The sequence below is a fragment of the Lampetra planeri genome, chromosome 37 (assembly GCF_965212315.1).
Source record: "Lampetra planeri chromosome 37, kcLamPlan1.2.h2, whole genome shotgun sequence".
Classification (NCBI taxonomy): Eukaryota; Metazoa; Chordata; class Hyperoartia; order Petromyzontiformes; family Petromyzontidae; genus Lampetra; species Lampetra planeri.
This window is the reverse complement of record NC_136143.1, coordinates 5,797,385-5,814,143: the sequence shown is the minus strand read 5'-3', so window position 1 is coordinate 5,814,143 and position 16,759 is coordinate 5,797,385. Positions and strand designations below refer to the sequence as shown.

The window sequence follows — 16,759 nt, the reverse complement described above, 5'->3', positions numbered from 1 at the left end:
CGTCATCGGCACACACAATCCTCCAATGCCCTCCGTGCCCAGTGTAGCGTTAATGCACCGTGGCTAGAATTAAAGATGGAACTTCACAGGATCGGTACGGGGGGGGGGGGGGGTGGCAATGGAGGTGGGGGGGGCTCGTACAAGACTTACTTGAGCGTGGAAACGAACGTTTCCTTGCCCTGTTCGCCCAAGACGTCACTGGCACGCGCCGCTTCAATGTCAAAAATTGACGTCGCGGCGGGAAGAGAAAAGGGAAGCGATATTGACGAAATCGTCCTCAATAGAAATTCGATAGACATTCACAATAGCACGCGATTAACCTTCGAGACGCACGAGGTGCGCGTGGCGTCAACGAATATAATTTCATATAATGGCAAAAATTGCTTTCGAGGGCGTGGGCAAGTGTTGTGGCATACAATTACTGCTGCATCCTGCATCCTCGCTGTTGCCGTCGCCGGTGCGTTTAAACATCCTCCGGCACATCTGCCGTTCCCACCTGTTGAACTCTTGCCATTTCCTACGGAGACAGATCAAACAATGCACCTCTCCCCCTCTCTCTCCTTGCACAACACCGGCCTACTCGTGCAGAATTAGAAACGGGCCACAAACACGGACGCATGACTCGGCCGACGTTTCGTAACGTAGGAAGAAGCCAGGTGCACAGTCTTGCGTCCGGCCCCTTCGTGGCGTTGCCCGGTCGGCTGCCCCGGTCGAGGTACGGCCATCCCCCTTTTAAGCGCCGGTGTCAATCGCCGACCCTTTGGTCAACCAAATAATAAACGCGGTGGTCGTATCCCAACGACTGCCGTGGTGGCACTGTGGTTCTGTCCAAACTTCAACACCACCACCATCGCCCACAACCGATCGCATCGCCCCCACCTCCCCTGGTGGTTGGGATTATATTAAACAACATTCCTGCGGAGGGAGCTGGTAGGAACGTTGGGTTGCTCGGTCAATGGCCAGGGTCAACGGCGGCGTCGTGTATTCCACAAATATGCCCGACTGTGTGAGGGCGGGCACAAGCCGGCGTGAGTAGGTTAAACATTGAGTTTTATAAGGGCACCACGGGGTGACCAGCCCCTCCCCACCCAACCCCACCCCTCCCACCCAGCTCCACCCTCCCCATCCAGCCCCTCCCCTCCCCACCCAGCCCCTCCCCACCCCACCCAGCCCCTCCCCACCCTCCCCTCTCCACCCAGCCCCACCCTCTCCCATTTTTGGATGCACGACGGACGGTCAGACACAATAATCCCCTGTGGGCTGGTGGAACCAGGTGGTTCCTACCAGTATTACTTCTCAACACATGCTCACGAATACCAGACTTCCAGACAGTGCCAAGGGAAAGCGAGCTGGCGCACTGCACCTATAATCGACACGCTGCTTGGACCCCGTCACAAAGTCCGATGACGTATTCTAGGTCACGGCTCAGCTCAGGCTTTGGCTCCTGCCCAAGCGAGCTAGCTCTAAGTCCCAGCCATGCTCAGGATTACCCACGAGCCGCGCCCAAGGCAAGCTACGTCTGAGACTCTCACTCGAGCGTCGTTGCAAAGCAGCCGAGCGGGCTCAAGCCTGTGAGCTGAGCCGTGTTAAAGAGGCTAAGGCAGAGCCGAGGCGCGACAAAGAAAACGGCACTTAACGAGTTCCTCAGCGGTCAACACGGATCCGCCCGCGCTTTTGCTTCCCCCCCCCGACGAGACTCAGTAACGCGATCGCGGTCCGATAGTGCTCAATAGCATGCCGACGTATTTAAAGTCACGACTCACTCGACCTCGGATTACGCCGCCGTTATATTAGGGGCGCTATCAGATAACGGGCACGGCGAGCGCAGTCGTATTTTCTCGCGTGTCCTTATTGACAAATGCTTTGCCTTCCAGCGGACTTAGAAGATTACGGCAATGTTCCGCTGCAGTATTGATGTGATAACAATATCAGCCACCTTTCACTCTGATGTAGGGCCCTACGACAATTGCTTCCGCACGCCACTGCAGATGCAACAAGGACCTCCACTGGAGGAAATTCTGGACAGCTTCCTCATAAGAGGGGTTACTCGACTGTGGTGTACTTGTTCGTACTGCGCTGGGTAGATAGTGGGGGGGGGGTACTTAATAAGCTTGCCCATTGTTTTAACCGCCACGCCGGGAGATCAAACCGAACCAGCAACCTCTGCACCGCGAGTCCAACGCCCTCTTGCAGTGGAGGCCCTTCTGACAGAAAGTGCCGAGGAAGCAAATGAAGCGCTGCACCTTCACCTTTAATATCCAAGTCTCCCATATCCGTTACAAAAAGCGAGACACGCTGTTGTCTCAACTGGCTCTGAAGCCTTGGTAAATAAGAGCACAATCATTCAGCCCCCAACCTTCTCCCTCGGGCAGTCGCATTGCCTCCGCGTGCCAAATATTGACAAATTACTGCACTGCTCAGTTGGCTTGATAATGTCAAGGGCTTCTCTTACAGATCCAACAATACGATAGGGACACTGACAGGTTCCTTAGGAGTCGACCGGCGAGTATATTTGACCTGCGATCGCATTGACTAAGAGGCAGTGGAGCGAGGCGGCCAGGGCCCACGATGCCGACTCATCGGGGGCTTTGATCTCACAAACAGGCACGGCGAGGCCTCGCGCGAATAACGAATCGTTCCGCCACCCACTGCGCCGAGGGGAGAATACTCAAATTCGCAATCTTCCTGCGCGAGAGCGACTGCGGTCACGTCGTTAAGGCCATTTGTAAAATCGGCGGGCGGGCGTCATTTTATGTACGGATGCGAAACAAATGGCACCTTGGTGGGTTTTCTCCTCGTCAACCGCTTCCTCACGCCACTTCTGGCGGAGGTAACGCCGCACGAGAGGGAGCGCAAGAGAGACCCCTCCCCCAACCTGCAGGGTTATCTTGGCCTACTCTTCCACATTGGCCAAACGTCTTGGACCTTGTGAAGAGGTGGGCGTAACCACCCTTTACCCCACCGCCACACGCGACCTGCCGACTGACTAACCGTGGTGTGCACGTGTAAACTCCACCGGTGTGGTGGGATTTAAGAAACTTGATAATTGTTTCAACTGCCGAAAAATCTGTTCCAAGTCTAAGCACATACAAATATTTTTAGTCCATCACGACTATCATTATCCAGCAGTGTTTGATACGAGAAAAAAAATTAGCTCATGAAGTGAAAAAAATATTTTTCTTAAATGTAGAGAAACTGAGGTCTATTTATTTAATTACCCAAAATTCTCCACAACAGATCTGTATCATACTCTTTGGTTCTTTTGGTAAAGTCATGTAGGTAAAAAAAAATATAATAAATATTTTTTATATATTTTATAATATCTGATAGGGTATATTGATCTGTATCATTATACCCAATCAGATATTTGCGAAGTACGAATCGATGATATTCAATCTTCGCTGACCAAATCAGCCAGAATGCACCAGACCACAAAAGCTAAGCCTAAACGGTCGCTTGAATTGGGGGGTGGGTGACCACGTGTTACGAGTGTTACAGGCTGCTACAGGGGCTGTGCGGCAAAATCTACGGGGTTTGTTTTTCAATCTGCTAGACCAATGGCTGGAACCGATATCTAATCTGTGAGACGAGGGGGAAACCGTGCAAACCACAGTTTACCAAAGATAAATTAAACTCGCATATCATGTCAGTCCACGAGCACACAGCGCACTACCGTGGCTTCATCACGAGTGCCACAGCAACAAAAGCTAATGAACCTCAAATCTTTTGGCTTCTCATAACATTTCATTTCACAGGTGTTCATTGAAATTCACGTAATCATTCATCCCCTCCCCCCTATCTATAGCCCTCGAATACGTTTGATGAATTGTAAAGATTCAGAGCTGCGATTTTCTTTGAGAATACAATAATTTTTGTCTTCGTTTACTCACCAGCTCGTCATTTGCGCTTTATATTTTCACAATTCTGGAAACTGCCTGACGACCGCTGGTTGTAACTAGCATTGAAACGTCCGCACCAAATCGTTTGTTTTGTAGATCGCTGAAGCCGTCATAAACTGGCACGTTTGTTCACGTGACAACTTTATTAACTGTCCGTGCCGGCTGGAGGAGGGTGAACGACACACATTTTTACTTTCGCGATCATACTCCACAAAAAAACTATTATTAATCATCACTCTGTCCTGTTTGCACAGTTTAAATAACGCTAATTTTAAATGCGCACAATATTTCACAAACATAAATGACCGTGACTCTTGAGGCGCGGAATGAACCGTGAACCGTTTTTCATTACTCCAATTAGCATACAATTTGCATTAATCATTCATATCAATAATTGTATGAATCACGAGAGGACACATGCAGGTTAATGACATCATCCAAACTATCAAGACAATTGGGCTTGAGCAGGGCACGTCGCTCAGATGATGGATGACGGCCAAGAATAATAAACGGCAGGTAGCCACGTCCGCCAAGTGAACGTCTCGCGAGGAGATGGAGCCATGAAATCAGTTTGTGTGAAGGCGCCGGGTTGCACTGCAAGACCTTTAAGAGGTGGCGGTGGCTTGGAGGCCTTCAACAAGCAGTGGACTGACCGTGGCTGAAGATGAATTATAATTGATTGATTCCTAAACGCACAATTTGATTGTTTGCATCGATCGTGAGCCCAACAATCGATATTAATCAATGAATCAGAGCGCTGTTACACGCTTACCCACTTGCAACACTGTGCCGAAGCAGCCTTGCTCATTACCGCCATAGCGCCACAAATGAGGATGCCTCACTGTCAAGATTTCACAAGCATCCTAAATATCATACATGGGAGTGTCATTTTTAAAGGCGATTATCTCTAGATTCAGAAACTGCCGCTGATTTAGAGATTAAGTCAATGGTTTGACACAAATACACAACTGAACACAACAACATCACCACCATCCCAGCGAGGATGAAAACGTAATTTTGTCCGAGTACATCCTACAACACGGTAATTTGAGAATTTCTCCCTTATTCAAGAAAGGTGGACATTATTAATATCCGAATCTCAACCCTAATTGGTTGCCATACTATACACAAGTAAAAATGCCATCACGATTATACTGATTACCCACATTTTTCTTTAAATGCACGTCCAAAATTGTGTAAATGCACTTTGCAGAATGGCACAGGGCTGTGTGCACGTGGTGATCAGCTGAACGGCATGGACGAGTTTCCACAGCGCATTAAAACTGTGACTGCCCTGGCACATTCGACAACCTGGGTTCAAGCTTGTGTTTGAGCCGTCTGTTTTTAAACCAGGACAATTAATTAAGTTTCAGGACTATTAAAGCAAGTAAAAAAATTGTTTTCATTCGTCTGAACCATGTCAAACTATCCCCATGACTGACACGGCATGGGGAGGGTGCATTCATCCAGCAGTGGACCGATAAAAGGCTGCACGTTACGTAGCAGTATTCCATTTCTGTTTAGTGAAATACAATGAACACACCCCCTTGGCGGGGCAGATAAGAAAGTGTGCGTTCCAAGCGTTGAAGGAATGAGCCAGGGTCGGGTGCTTCACGATGAACGAGTCGAGCGAGCCAGCCGAGTATCTCAAGGCGTTAATATTTGTGTCTGCGCTGGTTCCTTTCAGATCCTGGGCTATCCCCCCCGCATCTTAAAAATTGTCTGAAACAATACGTCCAAAAATCGCGGAAACTGCCCCGCAGCGACTAAAAAGTAAACTTGCACTACAACGTGTGGCTTCCAATTATGTATGTTTGCATTATCCGTCTGCCACAAATGGCCTTCCTTCATCAAGTCTCACAAAAAAATCCACCCAAACTGTTTCTAACAAGGCCCCGAAGCAACTAAACCAATTTAAAACATTTGCGACGCCAACGCTAAAGAACTGAATGCCGGTAACTGAAAGTACGAGCGAACAGGCGACTGAGCGAGTGGTTGCAAAGTTGCGTGCGTGTGCGTGTGTGTGCGTGCGCGTGTGAAACTCACGCCTCCAGGGCCTTGAGCTCGTGCGTGATGATGGGCTGGAACGGTGCCATGCTCTGGGCGCGTAGCAGATAGTACCGTGCTCGCACATAATCTCCCAGCATCAGGTGGGCCTGCAGTCACACACGGGGTTAAGTCGTTGGGCTTATTTGGGGGAAAATTTCCCCCCACACAGTGACATCGCCCCTGTATCGATCGACCGTACCCATTATCAGGTCACCAGTGTTGGAGGACCGCTATTCAGGTCCAGTCCACTTCACGCTGGATGGTAGACGTGGACGATCCCGTGGTATTTGAAAAGTAGTAGGCCATGTGTACCGTGGACATGGTCCATACGAGCTACATTTGATACACGACCCGCAAACAACATGATTCATGTATGTAAAACTGATTTTGCACTGTATGTTGCCAACCATGCTAATCGGAGGTGCAGGGGAAGGACAAACAAAGTAAAACACAGAAGTAATTCATAAAAGCCGCATTACAACATTGCAACCGACTGCCAGACTAACTGTTTGCCGATCGCCAGCGCCTGCCGTACCCCTCGTGCTGCGTAGGGACGGCTGCCACTGGGATGGTCCCCACACCCCCCCCTGGCTCGACTGCTGCAGAACATTGGAATGGCTAAGATCAGACGTGGTTCACGATTGTTTTTGAGATACTGAAGCATTTAAGCGCCGTATAAATGTAAATCCTTATCTCTATAGACAAGGACGAATATGCCCGTGTGCGCATTATAGAACGATCCGTACGTGCGGTTGGTCTTCTCTGAGCTCAAACGCTCCTATATAAAACAGGCCCCAAGTTGCAGGATCCTCCTGCAAAAGTCCTAAGCCCAAGTGAGGCTTTGTGACATTGAATACAGTCTGGTGCTAATTGCTGGACCAGGACAGTGACTCACCAAAAACAACCTTAACCTCAGAAAAAAATCTCGTAGATGTTGGTCTTTTTACACTCTAACCCTCACTTCCAATCTCTTTTCCATGAAATGCATGAAGTGGGTTCCATTTGTGCTGCTATAAATTTCCACGTGATAAGCCACTTTTGTTGAGCTATCATTTGTGGCCAGGTCACTTGTGAAAAGGAGCTATATAGCTCAGCGACCCTTATCTGGTAAAATAAAAATAGTTTAGTTTTAGTTGAAAATGTTGCGAGGCTGCTGTCTTAAACGACTGCTTGTAAAACAAATATCAAACGATTCATTTTATATCGCGTCTTTCATGCAAGTTGCATCTCATAATCACTGAATAGGAAGCACAGACAAGCTGGAAGGCTGCCAGGTGGTGAGCCTGCACCAACAATTGTTCTGCAGTTATCTATATATTAAGTTGTTTTTAACCAATTCGTGTTCATAAACGTGAGAGGAAACTGCGGCAACACGATCCCATAGAGAAAAGGGACAATAATTTCACTGGTCAACAACAAAAAAACATGTTTTTCTGGCCTGGACTTTTGCAGCTGTTTTAGACTAGTTTCAGGGTGCTGATTCCAAATCTGATCTCAGATTTGCTCTATCACATTTAATTTTTAAGCTATCGGCATACCCCATTTTCATTGATTTTACCCGAAATTAACTCTGTCACTTATGATTGCAAGTTGTTGCGAGTCAGTGACTGCTTTAGTGTTAAAATATGGTGCTGTATTTTAGGATAGTGTGTTTATAATATACTTTTATGTAGATATCCACATTTATTTAATATTTTTCTTTTGCAGTTTTTATTGAAAATGCAATATTTGATATCTCAAAAACCTGATGTGATAGACAAAAACTGATGCCAGATTTGGAATCAGCACCCCAAAATTACCTTAACACCGTTGCAATACCTTATGCCAGAAAAAGTGTGTTGACCAGTGATATCAGCCCACACTTTGCTGTACTGCATTCTGCTGGCAAGCCAGGGCACTTGCACCTCGATTCCCACAGGAAGGGAGTCTCCCAAAATTGTCAACTGTGCGTTGATCCACCAACCTTGACTGCTGCCTCCACAGTGGTGGATTAAAGGCAGCCACGGGGCATAGCCTCCACCGCTCAGCAAATAATGAATTACTGCCCGGTCAAAATGACGGCAAGAATTGAAAGAACCCTTGCAGTCGAGTGACTTAATTCAACTCGGTGGAACCCTCTTGCGAGGATTGCGGAAACGCAGTGCAAAGACGAAGTCAATTTGATTTCTACTCAAACACGTGGTGGGGCCTTTCTGGCACAAACCTGCCACCCAAGCCTGACACTGTTGACGAGATTAAGAAAGTCAAAACCTATTGCCTAGAGTTGGGCCTTCAAATGCTGCCGGATAACATTGATTGGTAACATCCATAGACTAAAGAGGTAAAAGGTTGCAAGCCTGCAACCACTTGATCTCTGGATTGCGAGTCCAATGTGCTAAACGTTACACCGCAGAAGCATCCGATGAGATAACGCCAGACTTTCTACATGGTAGTAAGACAAAAGGAGGCCAGTTTGTTTCATTACCCAGGTTGTTCCATGACAGCACATGATAAGCTGTTATTCAGATATTAAATATAACAAATCCGATGTTTTTGTGCAAGATTCGATAATATTTTATCTGTGCCTATGACAAAAATCATCCAGAATGTTGCCTATCTTGTAAAATCTTGAAAGCCAAGCTGGAATTTGGCCTGGAAACAGCTTGGATGGGAGACGACCATGGATAACAAGCCGCAGAGCTACTTTGCGAGCAGCGGAGGGTAGTGTGGGCAAATTGCATTGCTGTACTGTACTCTTATGCCCCCGTGTCTATACTCCCCGCCTTCGCCAACTCGCATTGACCAGCGTGGCACAATGTGGTCAAAGAACGCTCCCACAGCCCGCCCAGCATGAAGAGGCCTCCAGTCCAGTAATGGATTGATGCTATCTGCTAGAACAAGGGGTACAACCAACAACCAATGACTCCTCCGCAGCCAGTGAGACTCACCTGGACTCGGTATGGATTCACCCACACATTCCGCTTGTTTACAATGGAAGCTTACACAGTTCCTACCTCCAGGGGGGTCAGTTGCCCGACACCTGTCCTGCTGTCTTCCCAATAAACATTCCAGCTAAATATATCAATCATTTTAACGCCAGGATGGTGGTGGAGGGAAGGGGGGTGGGCGCGAAAAACTGGACGGTGAATAAAAACACAAATCAATGCTCTGCCTCCACCTACTGGGACAATCCCTGAAGCGAACGTTTGGGAGAAGCTCTCCCACGTGTCATCAGGTTGTACCACGTACTTGTTTGGTATGACGTCCAACAGTTTCAGTCCATGTGCTGGGAGCTTTTTCGGAAACGTGCATGTCAGGTCATCCCGACGCGCGAACATCTCACCGATACGTGACCGTGCCATTACGTAACACGGCGTGGCAGAGTTCATCCGCCGGTAGTGGGCCACCGCTCTCCCCCACCCCTGCCCTCCCCGAGACATAACTACCTCCATTTAGAGCTTGTTGGCCAAAGGTTCACCAGTCCTTCGTTCTGTCTGGGTGAGCACCGTGTGTGTGTGTGCGCGCGCGAGTACTGGGTGCTGCATGTAAACATCGCCGCTGGGGGAGACAAAGGCAGTCGGCCGTGGTGCTGGCCACCCCCTCGTGTGCCGTGCCGGCCTTCATAGGTGCTACTCGCTAACAGCACTCGCCCCAAGTCTGTTACAGGTTCTAGATTTGAAGCTTTCGTGACTGCAAGGATTCATATTCTTAGGTTTTTTCGGTAAAGTCACGTAGGTAAAAAATTCAAATTAATAAAAATAATGCCTCCGAAACGTCGTGATTTTTATTTTATTTTTATTAATTTTCATTTTCATTTTTTACCTACGTGACTTTACCGAAAAAACCTAAGAATATAGTCTGTTACAGGCTATACGTAGGATCTGTGTCTTTTGCTCGTCACCTGGCCGAGTCGGAAGCAGGCCTTGACGTTGCTGGGCTGCACACGGAGGGCTCGTAGGGCATAATGCACGGTGCTGCTAGGACGGTTCTTGCGCAGGTAACACAGAGCCAGGTTGAGCAGCACCTTGAGGAGCGACGCTTCCATCTGACTCTCCTCCTCGTTGCTCGTCAGGTGAGCATTTTCGAGAATGCGCAGGGTCTATGGCGAGGCAGATAAACAAACACAAATAATTGCCTCACGTATGCAACTCTTTAAACAAAACTTTTATATTCCCAGGTAAGGTCCACTGAGCTATATAGGTCTTTTTCCGTGGAAATTTATAGCAGCCAAATACTCTAAATGCATGATTCTAAATGTGGAGGGAAAAACCAGAGCATCTGGAGAGAAATCCACGTGACCAGGCGGAGAACACGCACACTCCAAAATATACAGGCGTCAGGGTCGGGATCGAACCCACGACCCTCCTGCATTTCACCACTGCGGTGCCCTAAGGATTTCCATGGATAGGGCATTGACTTAAATACATTGCACATCTCATCTCAAACATTCCAATGCCCTGCTATGATACGATCCAGCCAAGGGGACCGGGGACTGACCCTGGGACCCCGGCCCCATAGGTGGCTGTCCCAGTGCCGTGTACAAGTTGTACACAGCACCGGCCTGCAATCGGGCATCAAGTCGGCCAATAAGGAGAAGAAGGAAAAAACCTTCACACATTTGTCAATAACACTGTGGCTGTATATAATAGGCAGAGTTTCGGGCAGTGGACCATCTTCATAGCCCGTAAATATGAGAGGACAGAGAGAGTGCATTTAGAGCTGGCGTGGGTGGGAGTGGGGTCGTGTTACTTTACAATGTGACAGCTTGCCTTCAAGTACTTGTGCAAGGCTCGGTCGTAGCGGCCAGCTTGAAAGTGGGCGTTTCCAGCCGCTCGCTCATTCAGAGCCACGTGTAGCACCTTCTCCAGCTTCAGCCGTTTTCTCTCCTCCTGCAAGAACCATTTCTTAGCCTCCAATGGAATCGCGAGCTGATCATTCGGCCGGCAACAGTGGACATTCAACCGCAGAGGCCCCGGTGACACCGATGCGGCAAGCTCATTACTCTCAATCACCGGTCAATCAATTAATGAGGATAAATGAGGAATGTCCTGGATAAACTTGATAACCCACGTATATATGCGTGTAGGGATTATATATATATATGTATTACATGAAAAATAACTGAATTGTCCAAATCATGCGGAATGCACCCAAATCTCATCAGATGTCAGAAGAGCTAAGCAAGCAGGCTTTGTGCATGGATTGTGCTTGGTTCAGTGAATCCCATGTACATGCAGCAGAGACAACCATACATCCAGCAGTGGACTGACAAAGCGCTTTAAATTATTAATTGTATTGCTACAGTACAAAATGGATATACAAAAGGTGCTTGTATCAAAAATGCTCCTTTGCCTTACATCCACCTGCGTGATGTGAGCATGTGTTGCTTATATCAGAACTGCCCTTAAATAAGGTGTGCCTATATTCAGCTTACATTCGTGGGTTCCTCCACCCGTGTTGAAGACTTGGTCTACAAGAATGAATGTTTGGTCTCATCTGCACCGTGTTAAACCACCAAACTACACAGCCACTCACTCGCCCATTCACCCTCTCACTCACACACTCATTCAACACACTTCAGATCACATTCAAAAAGAAAGGCTCCCTATTTAGCCTTTAACAGACTCTTGGGGAAAGTGCTGTTATAGCGAGCACCTATGAAGGCCGGCGTGGCATACAAGGGGTTGGGTGGCCAGCACCACACCCGGCCGATGATGTTTACACACACCACACCAGGTACTCCTTTAAGGTTGAGTCGACCTACGGGAAGCCCAGGACTGGTGCAGATAATTGTCCCTGACATTCTCAGTGCGCTAAGCAATGCACTACCGGTCCCCACCAGATCAAATTGAAAACTAATTTCTTCTAGATTTAAAACTCATTTCTTTCTGGAATGCTTTTTGCGTTTAGTTTGTTGTCCTTCCTTGCACCTCCGATGAGCACGGTTGGCTACATACAGTGTGAAAGAAGTTTAACATGCATACATACAACCAGAGGTCGCAATCGGGTACCCGATACCCGTACCCTACCCGATACCCAGCTACCCGTACCCGGCCGGGTATGGGTACGGGTATCCGTTTGCGACCCTGGTGCGGCCGGGTACGGGTAGGCCGTGAGTCACTGGTGAGTAACCGTTTGTCACTTATTTCCCAACGTCTTGTCTCTTATCACAATTCAAGTTCCTAGAATCAACCCACCCGCGCCTGCAACATGGCTTCATCCCAGAGGTCGCAATCGGGTACCCGTACCCGTACCCTACCCGATACCCGGCCGGGTATGGGTAGCCGGGTATCGGGTAGGGTACCCGTTTGCGACCCTGGTGCGGCCGGGTAAGAAAACAAAACCCGTTTGCGACCTCTGCATACAACACACTCACTCACCCCACTGAAAGTCATTCTCTTTCTGCTTCTTTTCTCGCACTGCTCCACATAAAAATTCCCAAACATCGTCTCTTCTGCTATAATAACCACGCTCAATTCAATTTTCCTCCATTCAAGAAATGCGTTAACTCTTATCTATTACAACTTTTATAGTGCTATTGCGGGCCCGCTTTACATTTTAGGCCTTTGAACCTGCGCTCAGCAACTATAGAAAAAAATCAATAAGCGCGACCCTACGCTGACCCCCACACCAGGATATCTAGGTGAACAAGGTGGGTGTGTGTACCGGCGTCATGGTGTAGAAGTCGTCCACATTGATGCAGTCGATGAATCCCAGGAGCTCCACCTCCAGAAGGACGGTGGAGTTGGGCGGGATGCGTGGGGGGCAGCCCAGGGCGCCGTACGCATAGTCAGAGCGCACCAGGAACCGCGCCATCTCGCCCTTGCACATCGTCAGCAGCCCCACCTCCAGGCCCGGCATCACCGCCCCTGTCCAACAGATGGAAGGAGGGACGGATGAATGGATTGACAAAGGGCCCGACGGATCACCCGACGGATGGATGGATGGACGGACAAACGGAAGGATGGACAAATGGACGTACAAAAGGATGGAAAAATGGACAGACGAAAGGATGGAGAAATGGCCAGGATATGAAATGCACAGACAGACGAGTGACCGATGGACAAATGGGAGGGTGGACAGATGGACGAGCAAACAGACAGATCGACAGATGGACAGAGCTCATGCATATTTTCATTCATAGTTGGGGAAAGTATCATTAAACGGTAGAAATGTCACACTGAACAATTATAACGAGACAGAGCCGCACAGAAGTCACCTTTGCCGAGCCACAGGCGACTCTCCTCCTTCCGCAGGTGGCTCGAGTCGTACGGCTCGTCAGAGTACTCCAGGTAAGCGTTGTAATTCACTGGAAAAAAATCAAGCCCGTGGGCATTTACCATTGCGCGCCAAGCAATTTTAAATCCTACTCTTCACGTGACCCAATCTCCCAACAGGTAAAACAATGAGCCGTTAGCCGTGTAGGTAACGAGAGATTTTTCAACTTGGTTAAGGCCATGATACACCGGGGAAATTTTCGGCAAATCGTTGCCACAAATTATAACCGGCAAAGCATATACTACGAGCGACAAAGGTAACTTGGTTCAGCAACAGTGGAGCAGGGCTCATAAACTGGCTGCCCAATGGCTAAATGTGGCTCATGAAGGCACTTGAGGCGGCCTGGCTGAGCTATGGCCCACCGATTGAAATGTCTCTCCCAAGACATAAAGAAATATGGATTGATGGGGGTAAAGTTTGGGTACTCCCACCAGTGCGGAATAGGTCAAAATAGCCTCTTAGAGAACTTCACTTGGGCTCTCTCACGGTGGAAACTTTTCTGCCAGGGCTGCACCTTAACCTTTATTTTACTTTACTCTTCACCCTTACCCGTTCCGAGACATCTGTAAGTTTCAGGGTGGGTCCCGTTCACCGCTGAATCTCGGAACCCGCAAGCGGTTAGCGTTTTTTTTTTTAACAGAGGCACAGTACCGGCATTTTTAAAGACATTTGTTCTCATCGCAAAACTGCATCGACGACTGAACTCGATGATAGCTGGCGCTAAACTGTGCCATATGCACTCCCACATGGCCTTGTTGGAGCCTCGGTACCAAAACAGTTATTATATTTACGTCATCGGAACGGGAAAAAGGTTAAAAATACTCCACCAAAATTTCTGACAAAAACCTCTGACTGCTGAAAGTTCAGGGACGATGTCCCCCGATCCTTTCTGAAGAACAATCTTGAGCACCCCTTCGTTGCCCGTCAGGTCAACCATATTTCTTGCGATCCTTTGAAAAGGACTCTGCACACAGAAATTACGAGAATCTCAACCGAAGCAAGTTTTAAATGCAATCCTATCTCAATGTCCAAATTTTTTTAAATAAAAACATTCGGTTCAAAGGTGGTCTTTGGTAGGGAGGAGGTATGTCAGGGAAGCCTGGAAGAGCAACACCAATACAAGGGCACATGCTGGATGTAGCCGGGTCCCAGCAGAGCCACAGGAAATTCTCGGTGGGGGGTTGGGTAGCTTCTTCACAAATTGCACGTGACAATTAATCAACAGGAAAGAGATTCGTGCAATATTATCTTGCAGTGCCGTTATCCGACACGTGGTGTTAACACGTTTGGAATATAATTGTGAAACAAAAGCACGGGATACGGTGGTTTACAGTTGCAACTTAGTAAAATCTTTTGGAAAGCACAATGACAAGCATCTTGTTTCTTTAGAGGGCAGTGGAGCACAGGACAACGACCCCTTTTCCAATGACACATCAGAGCCATGCCAGTGCAGGCCCATCGCAGTCCAGTGGTATTCCACTCGCTAGTTGAGGAGCCGAGCCAGGAAGAAACTGTGAAATTCTTCTCTCACAAGACATGTGAATCTGGCTTGGGCTCAAGCAGGGTCAGAAAGGGGGTTAATAATCTTTTTCATATGTTGCGTGCGACGTGAGTGGCACGACTCGGGAGTCTGTAAGAGATAAATCTTGCATCTCCCGAGCCTTTACCGGGCTGGCTTGGTATGGCCCTGCAATGGCTCGGCTGTGCAGTGGACGACAGCATGAGAGATAAAGCCCTCACCAGATCGTCTTCCTTATTAGTGGTGTCATTGTCATCAATTCCCAGGCACATGGAGCGCAGCTGATCAACATAACCTTCACATCTGCCATAATCATTGCCATCTGTCACATTGGGAGAGGAAACATGCACAACATAGATGTGACACCACTCACGATTTCCATAAATTTTTATGACCGATGAGATGTTAACTACCTCGTCTGGTTTACAGGTCTCGGGTTCAATCCCGACTTTAATTGCTGTATATTTGGAGTGTGCGTGTTCTCCCCTTGGTCGCGTGGATTTTTCTCCGGATCCTCTGGTTTTTCCCTCCACATTTAGAATCATGCATTTAGAGTATTTGGCTGCTGAAAATTCCACGTAATAACCACTTCGTTGAACTATCATTTCTGGGCAGATAAATTATGAAAAAGAGCAACATCGCTCAGTGGGCCTTAGTAAAAAAAACGATAGCAACTGCTGCTGCCAATCAAACTAGTGGCTACTGATGATAGATGATCAATCTGATTGGCTACCTCTTACAAAGGTGACTGAAGATGAATACGCCGACTTCATTTGTAACAAGGATGACGGTTCGGTTTAGCCAGTGTCCCAGCGATTTCACAAGAGACAAAACATGGTGCATGAGCAAAGCAACAAAACAAAAACGTCAATATTGCAGAGAACGAGTGTAGAATTAATACGATGACTGCTGCTGCTGCCGCCAATGATCAATGTTGTGGCAGCTGCTATTACTATTGTGACGGTTCGATATGTGACGTGCTGTACTTTAGTAGCATGCCAATGATGAAAGAGCTACTTCCACTACGTGAACAACGGCAGCATCCGTCATTGGCTAATAAGTGACGGCACCACAGCGATTGTGCCAAGCTAGGTGCTTTAAAAATATATATACATGTTAAAGCCACGCTTTTACAGAGCCATCTGCACACACCAACACACGTGCTTTTATCCCATTCCTCGGACCCCTTGTTGGGGTCTATGTCCAGTACGGACCCCGTGCTGTCGGGCGAGCACAGCTCGTGCAGAGAGTCCCTCAGGGTCTCCTCCAACTCATCATCCTGGTGGCAGAGGCACACAACAATAATCATGATCAGGGGTTGGCTACATGTGACTCCATTGCCGCATTGGGCTCTTTAAAGGACTGCTTTGTGGCTCCCGACATTGGAACTGCAAAAAACCCCTTCCCAATTATTTTTGATAAACGGTGAACGTCTAAAAGCCCAACAGTGATTTATAATGCGGCATTACAATTCAGAATATTTATACTGGAGGAATCCGACGCGCTACAAAGCTCTTTGTGAATGTGTAGCGAGTTCAACTGAGTCGCAGACTTGGAGGCAACACATTTATTGAACGCCAACACACGGGTAACTTTCCCCTTACCATAATAACAACCTATGGTGGTGACCACCACGCTAACTACACTAATTACAACGTAACCGCTACTACGGACCGGGACCAACAGCTCGGGTCCAGGTCCACGTGTTGGAGACTCGTTGAACGTAGACGAAGGTTTCTTCCAGGATGAAAAACAACCCTGGTCCATCTCAGAACCCGGCTTATATTCTCTGCGGCGTGGCTGGTTCCGCCCTTGGCCACGACCACCTTCTAGAATCCTCGAGAAGGATCTGGATCCCAACCACGTGACCACCCCTAGCCCCCACTTGGGGCCACTTTGTAGACTTAACTGGTCACGTGTCTTCTCGGGTCAACAAGAGTGCCACGGCCTTTAGTATCCTCATTCCTTCGGCCGGCACTCCCTTACCCTGTCCTGTAGGGGCTGGCACTGCACGCCAAGCGTGGTGCCATCTACC

General features: G+C 48.2%; 1 protein-coding gene across 2 annotated transcripts in view; it reads right to left on the bottom strand.

Annotated features, from left to right (window-relative positions):
* Positions 1 to 16,759, bottom strand: part of FKBP6 (FKBP prolyl isomerase family member 6 (inactive)) — a 40,026-nt gene that overhangs the window by 20,663 nt on the left and 2,604 nt on the right. The window contains exons 2-11 of one of the 2 annotated variants that reach the window (XM_078611877.1): positions 15,877 to 16,003; positions 14,946 to 15,046; positions 14,052 to 14,169; positions 13,147 to 13,236; positions 12,594 to 12,796; positions 10,697 to 10,816; positions 9,829 to 10,026; positions 5,946 to 6,055; positions 417 to 517; positions 151 to 211 (exon numbers count right to left, since the gene is read on the bottom strand). In XM_078611877.1, the coding sequence (XP_078468003.1) occupies positions 151 to 211; positions 417 to 517; positions 5,946 to 6,055; positions 9,829 to 10,026; positions 10,697 to 10,816; positions 12,594 to 12,796; positions 13,147 to 13,236; positions 14,052 to 14,169; positions 14,946 to 15,046; positions 15,877 to 16,003 (1,229 nt within the window). The remainder of the gene's footprint in view (positions 1 to 150; positions 212 to 416; positions 518 to 5,945; positions 6,056 to 9,828; positions 10,027 to 10,696; positions 10,817 to 12,593; positions 12,797 to 13,146; positions 13,237 to 14,051; positions 14,170 to 14,945; positions 15,047 to 15,876; positions 16,004 to 16,759) is intronic. The other variant, XM_078611878.1, reaches the window with a different exon arrangement.